The sequence below is a fragment of the Eimeria maxima genome, genomic scaffold (genome assembly GCF_000499605.1).
Source record: "Eimeria maxima Weybridge genomic scaffold, Emw_scaff436, whole genome shotgun sequence".
In the NCBI taxonomy this organism is placed as follows: Eukaryota; Apicomplexa; class Conoidasida; order Eucoccidiorida; family Eimeriidae; genus Eimeria; species Eimeria maxima.
Genome location: NW_013563854.1, coordinates 7,501 through 16,275, shown reverse-complemented (window position 1 = coordinate 16,275; position 8,775 = coordinate 7,501). Strand labels below are relative to the sequence as shown.

At 50.2% G+C, this 8,775-nt stretch overlaps 2 protein-coding genes across 2 annotated transcripts; one reads left to right on the top strand and one right to left on the bottom strand.

Annotated features, from left to right (window-relative positions):
• Positions 1 to 1,783: 1,783 nt before the first annotated feature.
• On the bottom strand, positions 1,784 to 3,388 carry EMWEY_00033010 (GTP-binding protein, putative; the record flags this gene model as incomplete). Its single annotated transcript, XM_013478457.1, has 1 exon — positions 1,784 to 3,388. The coding sequence occupies one exon, from the start codon at positions 3,386 to 3,388 to the stop codon at positions 1,784 to 1,786; it is 1,605 nt and encodes a 534-aa protein (XP_013333911.1).
• A 1,460-nt stretch (positions 3,389 to 4,848) lies between these two features.
• Positions 4,849 to 7,252, top strand: EMWEY_00033000 (ribosomal protein S15, putative; the record flags this gene model as incomplete). Its single annotated transcript, XM_013478456.1, has 4 exons — positions 4,849 to 5,382; positions 5,614 to 5,717; positions 5,959 to 6,048; positions 7,063 to 7,252. 4 exons carry the CDS (start codon positions 4,849 to 4,851, stop codon positions 7,250 to 7,252), a joined length of 918 nt encoding a protein of 305 aa, XP_013333910.1.
• Positions 7,253 to 8,775: the final 1,523 nt, after the last annotated feature.

Sequence of the window (8,775 nt, the reverse complement as noted above, 5' to 3'; positions counted from 1 at the left end):
AAAAAAAAAAAAAAAAAAAAAAAAAAAAAAAAAAAAAAAAAAAAAAAAAAAAAAAAAAAAAAAAAATATTGGAAACCCTAGGATAAACCCTAATTTAGCATAAACCCTAATTTAGAATACTGTAAACCCTCATAAACCCTCATAAACCCTCATAAACCCTCACTGTTCGGTCCATAACCCTTAATAAACCCTACAGTTTATATTATAAACCCTCGTAAACCCTTGTAAACCCTAAATGATTAGTCTATTAAACCCTCATAAACCCTCATTATTTATTTAAGACACATAAGAACCCTTAAACAGGTGCAAACCCTAAACCCTAAACCCTAAACCCTAAACCCTAATAAATTACCTCTTTCCTTCCTATATGCCTTAGTCCATTTAAATTTTTTAGGGTTTCCTTTTGCCTTAAAATATTTATGACATTTAGATCGGCAAAAACGAAAGATTTTTGCATCGTTACGAACAAATACTATACCATGGCCTGTATACAGGAAAAAAAAAAGGGTTTAGGGTTTAGGGTTTAGGGTTTGGGGGGTAGAAGGAAGGAGAGGAGGGGGAGGAGATGGGATTGAGGTAGGGCGTTAAGGAAAGGGGTTTAGGGTTTGCATGCTAGGGTTTAGGGTTTTAATATGTATTATCGAGGGTTTAGGGTTTTAATTGATACAGTCAAGGGTTTAGGGTTTAGGGTTTAGGGTTTAGGTATAGGTCATGCATATAAGGATCTAGGGCTGAGCGTTTAGAGTGGAACACTCTATACCGTACAAACCCTAAACCCTAAACCCTAAACCCTTGCATAATGTACAACCCTTTAGGGTTTAGGGCTTACCGGGATAGATGTTGCTGGAACAGAACCAGCACTTCTCAATCCTCATCTTCGCTGGTGCTGCTGCTGCTGCTGCTGCTGTTGTTGTTGTTGTTGTTGTTGTTGCTCGTGCTGCTGTTGCTGCAGTTGCTGCAGCTGCTGCTGCTCTTCTTGCAGCTGATGAGGGCCACTGCTACTCTTGCTGCCGCCGCAGCTGCTTGCCGCCCTTTGCTGCTTCCGTTTCTGCTGCTACAGTTATGGCGGCTGTTGCTGGTGTTGCTGCTGCTGCTGCTGCCGCTGCTGCTGCTGCGCTAGGAGGCGCTTGAAATAGCGCCTCCTTTACGTCGCTGCAACAAAAATAAAATACTTCTAAACCCTAAACCCTAAACAAAAAACCCTAAAAACCTAAAACCCTAAACCCTAAACCCTAAACACTCCTGTTGGGGGCCCCGGTCGGAAGCCTGTGGGGCCGCGGGCCCCCGAGTGCATGCAGCAGCAGCAGCAACAGCAGCGAGAACAGCAGCAAACAACTAACATTTCTTGTCTGTATAAAAATATCAGTATATATAGTAAATTAGGGTTTAGGGTTTGTACAGAAGACTAGGGTTTAGGCGGCCAGCTAGTGTTACCGGTTACGCAGCAGCCGCTACAACAAACAACCCTACGTAAACCCTTAACCCTAGGGTTTAGGTGTTCGTTAAACACTAAACCCTAGGGTTTAGGGTTTATGAAATAATTAAATTGAATTTAAAATAAAATTATATTTCAATAAGTGTTTTATTATTTAAGAAGTATATTAGGGTTTAGGGTTTAGGAGTCCGACTAGGGTTTAGGGTTTGGAAGGCAGATTAGGGTTTAGGCAGCAAACTAGTTCAGGCAGCCGATCAGGGTTTAGGGTTTAGAAGGCAGATTAGGGTTTAGGGTTTGGATGACAAATTAGGGTTTAGGGTTTAGAGAAAAACAAATTAGGGTTTAGAGTTACGGGTCAGCAAACAAGGACCACTCCAGCAGCTGCAGCAAATCTACAATTGTGGTTTGCTGCTGCTGCTGCTGCAGTTGCTGCTGCAGCTGCAGCACGAAGTAGTTGAGTCCTATGCTCTCTCTGGCGCTTACAGGGACAACCTCTAGCTGCTGCTGCAGCTGCAATTTCTGCAGCAGCAGATGCACGAGCTGCTGCTTCCGCTGCAGTCGCCTTTGCTGCTGCTGCTGCTGCTGCTGTAGTATATAGTCTTGCTGCATTTGCTGCTGCTCGTGTTGCAGTTGCTGGATTTGCTGCTGTTGGCGCTCGAATAGGCTATCAAAGTGCTGCTGCAGTTGCTGCTGTACACGAGCAGCATGCTGCTGCTGCTGCTGCTGCTGCTGCTGCCACAGCAGATCTACCTTCTTAAGGGTTTCTTGTGGCCATAAGTCACACTTAGTTGCTGCTATTAAGGAAGGTCTTGCTGCTAGCAGCGGGGAGTGCAGCAGCAATTGCTGCTGCAGCATGCTTACCGTATCCAACATGCTGCTGCTGCTGCTGCTGCTTCCGTCCGCAGCAGCAGCAGCAGCAGCATCTACTACTAGCACAAGCAGCTTTGCCCCCTCTGCATGCCTAGCAGCGCAGCAAGCAGCCTCATTGGATGCACCAGGCAGCAGCCCAGGTAGATCAGCAATAGAGATGCTCCCCCGCTGCTGCTGCTGCTGCTGCTGTTGCTGCTGCAGCATAACATGACCGATCTGTGGCTTTGTTGTGCTGTGGGGCCACGGTGCTGCTGCTGCACTGCAGCGGGAGAGGGAAGACAGCAGCAGGGATTTACCTGCATTAGGGAACCCTATAAGTGCAGCATCTGCTAGCAGCAGCAGCTGCAGCTGCAGCAGCTGCTGCTGCCCTGCTTCCCCCTTCTCTGCTGAATAGGGACATCTCCTGCTGTTGCCGCTGCCCCCTCTACCTCCTTCTGCTGCTACCATCTCTCTTGAGTGCAGCAGCGGCTGCAACAACTGCAGCACAGCAGCAGCAAGCTCATCTAAGGTGCTGCTGCTGCTAACTTTTCTGTTGCCTGCAGCAGCAGCAACAGCAGCAGCAGCAGCAGCAGTCGGGTCAAGAAGACCCAAGAACTTCTTGCCCTGCTGCAGCTCCTCCTCTCCTTCCTCACTATATGCATATTCTGCTGCTGCTGCTGCTGCGTCTTCTTCTTCTGTTGCTTCTTCTTCTGCTGCTGCTGTGTCTGCTGCTGCTGCGTCCTCCCAAGGGGCCCCTCCCTCCCAGGGGCCCTCTTCCTCCTCCTCTTCCTCCTCCTCCTCTTCCTCTTCCTCTCCCTCTTCCTGCTGCTGCTGCGGCTGCTGCAGTGACCATACAGCACAGCTACTAGGCAGCAAGACAGTTGCTGCTGCTCCTTCCTTACCCTTGCAGTACTTTTTTTCTCCGTCCCCTCCGGGGCCCCCCCTAACGTACCCTTTTATACCACTTAAATCTTCTACACAGCCACTTAACCCTAGGGGCCCCCCCCATAGGGTACCCACCCAAGACGGCCCCACACCGCTGCTGCTGCTGCTGCTGCTGTGGGGCCCCCCAGCAGCAGGACTGGTGGGAGTGTTTGTATGCATGTGTGTGGCGTATGCGGGGCCCCCTTGAATGCCATAATCATCTGCTGCTGTTGCTGCTGGTGCTGCTGCTGGTTCCCCCTGTACTCCTTGGGGGCCCCTTATATATGGGTACTGTAGCTGCAGCAGGACGGGGCCCCCATTACCTCCTCTCCCCCCTGCTGGTTGCCCAGGCCCAACAATATAATGCTGAATATGCTTAATAAAATATAAACAACCATCTCCTCCTCTTCCTCCTATTACACGAACTATACGACGGTCACAGTAACTCTTGCTGCTGTTGCTGCTGCTGCTGCTGCTGCTGCGGCGGCTGCGGCTGCGGGGGATGAGGTAGCTGCTGGTGGTGGTGGTTGTTGATGGGCTGCTGCTGCTGCTGTTGCTGCTGCTGCTGTTGCTGTTGTTGTTGCTGCTGATGGCAGCTTTTGACCTCCACAAAGAGCTGCCTCTGATGGAGGACAAGCGAATGACTTCCTGCTGCGGCTTTTCCTGCTGCTGCTGCTGCTGCTGCTGCTGCTGCTTGTGTTTCTGTTGCTGCTGCTGATGCTGCTGAGTGAAGTGTCTTCTGCTCGGCACACGAGAAAAGGCAAACCCGCTGCAGCAGCAACAGCAGCAGCAGTTGCTGCAGTTGCTGCAGCAGCTGCAGAAGCTGCTGCAGCGAGCATTAGGCAGCAGCCTGCGGCCGCGACTCACAAGAAGTCTGAGCATAGCAGCAAACAAGAGAAGCAGCAGCAGCAGCAGCTGCTGCTGCTGCTGTACTGGCACACAACAGCAGGAGAAGGTACCCTACGGGTCTTGCTTAGATGCTGCCTCGGTAGCTTCCTCTGTAAGGGTTTGTGTCCTCTTCAAAGCCCTGCCGCAGCAGCTGCTGCTGCACAGCTGCAGCGGCAGCAGCAGCAGCAGCAGCAGCAGCAGGTAGGCCCGTAATGCTGCAAGTCTTTGAAAGAAAGTAAAGAATAAATTATTTCAGGGTTTATTGACCTCAGGGCATAGAAGACAAGACATGGGGCCCGCTAGCTAGGGGCCCCCTTGGGGGGCCCCTAGCTAGGGGGCCCCCCAAGAGGGGGGGGCCCTTCCCACATCTCATAGGAGAGCAGGAGGGGGTTGGAGGGCCCCCTAGGGGCCCCCCTCTGCCCTCTCTCTCTTTGTGCGAATGTATATTTTGTTTTTTATTTATTTTTTGTTTTTTACGGAGAAGGAAGAAACACCAACGCCTTAAGAGGCCTGCAAAGACCTGCAGCAGCAGCAGCAGCTGCTGCTGCTGCTGCTCTTGTTGCTGCGTCTGTTTGCTGTTGCTGCAAGATCTGCTGCTGCTGCAGTTTGCCAAATGGAACTGCAGACAGCAGTAAAGCCACAGATAAAAATTTGTTGCTTAACGCACCCCCTAGGGTTTAGGGTTTAGGGTTTAGGGTTTGAGACCCTAAGCCAGAACCCTTATCCCTGCTCTCGGGGGGAAGAGAACAGCCATGCAGGTGACGCAGCAGCGTCAGCTTCTGCTGCCTTTGCTGCTGCTGCTCTTCGTGCTGCAGCAGCAAGCGGTAGGAGCTTCCGTTCTTTTGCTGCAGTCGCGGCTGCCTCCCATAGCTTTCTTGGCCAAAGACACAGCAACAGCAGCAGCAGCAGCAGCAGCTGCTGCTGCTGCAGAGGGCGGCGTTTGTTGGAATACAGCACTGCCACGTTGTGCAGCAGCATCACACTCAGCAGCAAGAACAGCAGCAGCAGCAGCAGCAAATGCCAGTGCTACAAGCGGGCCAAGTAGCTCTGCTTCCGCGGAGGATGCTTCGTCTGCTGCAGCATTAGCAGCAGCAGCAGCCGCAGCTGCAGAACAATCCAAGGAACCCGCTGAGGACCAGCAGCAGCAGCAGCAGCAAGAGCAGCAGCAGCAGCAGCAGCAGCGCAGCACGAAGCGGCGATCTTTAGAGAATGCATTAGAGGAGGAAATCTCTGATGGCAGCGAAGACCTTTGGGCATTTAATGAAAAAGATCCCGTTCCTTCAGGTGTACGTACAGAGGGTTTAGGGTTTAGGGTTTAGGGTTTAAGGTTAAGGGTTTAGTGTTTATTGTTCATTGTCTAGGGTTTGCTGTTCATTGTTTGGGATTTAGGGTTTGCGGTTCATTGTTTAGTGTTTAGGGTTTGCTGTTCATTATTTAGGGTTTACGGTTCATTATTTAGTGTTTAGGGTTTAGGGTTTAGGGTTTAGGGTTTAGGGTTTAGGGTTTGTTATATACAGGCAGCAACTCAGAGATTATTATCCGTTGCAAATCGTTTGGCATTGCGAAGACATCCAACAGACACGGGGAGCAGCGAAGTACAAATAGGAATTCTTACAGCAAGGTACGTAAACCCTAAACCCTAAACCCTCGAAACCCTCGAAACCCTCGAAACCCTCGAAACCCTCTAAACCCTAAACCCTAAATTATCTAAACCCTAAGTATTCCTTGAGGCTGATAGACTGGGAAAAATAAGGGTTTGTTGGAGGGCTTAGAACCAGCAGGATTTGTAGCATCAGACTGAAGAAATGTCTGCGCGTTAGGGTTTAGGGTTTAGGGTTTAGGGTTTAGGGTTTGGGGTTCAGGATAAGCCATCTTACCCGCCATCTTCTGCAACACAGAAAAGATTTTGCAACCCTAAGAGGCCTTAAAGTTCTTGTTGCAAGACGCCGCAGGTACGCTGCTGCTGCTGTTGCTGCTGCTATTGCTGTTGTTGCTGCTGCTGTTGCTGCTGCTGCTGCTGCTGTTGCTGCTGCTGCTGTTGCTGCTGCTACTGCTGTTGCTGTGTTTATCTTTGGGCTTGCTGCTCATCTCTTCACTGCCTGCGCAAGCGCTGCTCCTCAGAGGAATCATGAGCTGCTGCTGCTGTTGCTGCTGCTGTTGCTGCTGCTGTTGCTGTTGCTGCTGCTGCTGCTGCTGCTGCTGCTGCTGCAGACTTTTGAAGTATTTAGGGTCTCGTGACTTTGAGCGTTATTGCCAAGTCCTCCGTCTATTAAATATTAAACCCGTCACCTTACCAGGTAAACCCTAAACCCTAAACCCTAAACCCTAAACCCTTGGATCCCCTAAATAATATACCCAAAACCTGTATAGATGCTGACCTTAAACTCCAAACCCTAATCTACACACTGCAAACCCTAAACCCTAAACCCTAGAGGCGGTCTTAAGCCGTTTGAGCATTGCTTTTGCTGCTTTTTGCTACTGCTGCTATTACTGCTACTGCTGCTGCTGCTCTTGCTGCTGCTGCTGCTGCTGCTGCTGCTGCTGCTGCAGGTAGTATGGATTTGCTACTACGGGAGAATAGATACTTAGGGAAGCCAAGTACAAACAAAGACAAGAAGAGGAAGCAAGCAGCAATGAAGAAAGCAAAGGCATTACAAGCATATAAAGAAAGACAAGAAAGAAGGTACTGCTGCTGTTGCTGCTGTTGCTGCACTTGCTGCTGCTGTTGCTGCTGCACTTGCTGCTGCTGCTGCTGCTGCACTTGCTTCTGCTTCTTCTGATGCTGTATTTGCTGCTAGTGTTGCCGAGATAGTCGGTGGTTGCTGCTGTTGCCTCCTGGAGGCTTGCTGCTGCTCTTGATGCTGCAGCAGCAGCAGCAGCAGCTGCTGCTGCTGCTGCTCTACCTGCTACTGCTGCTTCTGCAATTCCAAGTGCTGCTGCTGCTGCCGTTGCTGCTGCTGCTGCAGGGCTGAAGAGGAGAGACGGCTGCAGCAGAAACTACAAGTGCGGCCCTCTTTGCTGCTGAAGGCCTTCGAAGACGGGGCCCCCAACTCAGAGGGGGCCCCCAACCCAGAGGGGGCCCCCAACTCAGAGGGGCCCCCCAATACAGAGGGGAGCCCGAGTTCCGATGGTCCCATCGGGGGCAACCCTGCATAAAGGGGCCCCCCAAATCAGGGGGCCCCTACAACTCAGAGGGGCCCCCGTGGGGGGGAAGGGGTGCCCCCCTCATAGAAGTACCCACTTGTTTATCTGCTGCAGCAGCAGCAAGCAACAAGATTATTTGTTAAGGTCTATGAATTAGGGTTTAGGGTTTACGGTTTAGATTAGGGTTTAGCTTAGGGTTTAGTGTTTAATAGAGACAGCGGCATCTATAAAGGGTGCCATAGAGGCACACACACAAACAGCGGCACAGCAACAGTAGCAGCAGCAGCAGCAACAGAAACAGCCGCAACACCAACAACAGGAATAGCAGCAGCAGCAGCAGCAGCAGAAGCAGCAGCAGCAGCAGCAAGAAGAACAACACCCCCGGCGGGACTCGAACCCGCAACCTTTGGATTAGAAGTCCAACGCGCTATCCATTGCGCCACAAGGGCTTGGTGCTATCGTTGCAGCAGCAGCCCTATCAGCGAAGGAAGCAATTAATCACTCTTTTCTCCCCTCCTACTCCCTTCTGCCGGGCCCCACACCTCTAAACCCTAAATAAGTGTGTGTTTAGGGTTTAGGGTTTAGGGTTTAGGGTTTGTTAGAGGGTAGCTTATTTGCAGATTAGAGTGTTTATGGTGTATAGTGGGGTACCAGGGATCAAAAAGAATGATTTTTTGTTGTTAATAATGTTTTTATGGCTATATATTAATTAATAATATAATTTAATGATTTAATTTAATATATAAATACATAAAAAAGAAGAAAAATATACAAAAGGGGCACCCCCGGCGGGACTCGAACCCGCAACCTTTGGATTAGAAGTCCAACGCGCTATCCATTGCGCCACAAGGGCTTGGTGCTATCGTTGCAGCAGCAGCCCTATCAGCAGCAGCAGCGGCAGCAGCAGTAGCAGCACTGCATGCAGCAGCAGCAACAATCCAGTTCGTCAGGGACACCCCCGGCGGGACTCGAACCCGCAACCTTTGGATTAGAAGTCCAACGCGCTATCCATTGCGCTACAAGGGCTTGCTGCTGTGGTTGCAGCAGCAGAAGCAGCAGCAGCAACAGCCAGAGCAGCAGCAGCAGCAGCACTGCATGCAGCAGCAGCAACAATCTAATTAGTTAAGGACACCCCCGGCGGGACTCGAACCCGCAACCTTTGGATTAGAAGTCCAACGCGCTATCCATTGCGCCACAAGGGCTCGGGTGTACAGGCACCTCCTTATTCCCTATTTATGCAAAATAATCAAATTAATCATTATTTTTATCTATTTATTCATTAAATTAATTAAATTATCTTTTTATTTTACTTTTTTCTCCCTTTTATGCACTCATAATACACCAACAACTCCTTTATTACCAATAGTTTATTGGGGGGCCCCCCTCCCTGCCTGCTCAGCCTCTACCCTATAGAAGGGAGAGGTAAGGGGGGCCCCCCTACTTTTTCTAAACCCTAAACCCTAGGGCCTAAACCCTAAACCCTAAACCCTACATATAATATTATTTTTCTTTCTTTGTCTTTTAGTTAATATACA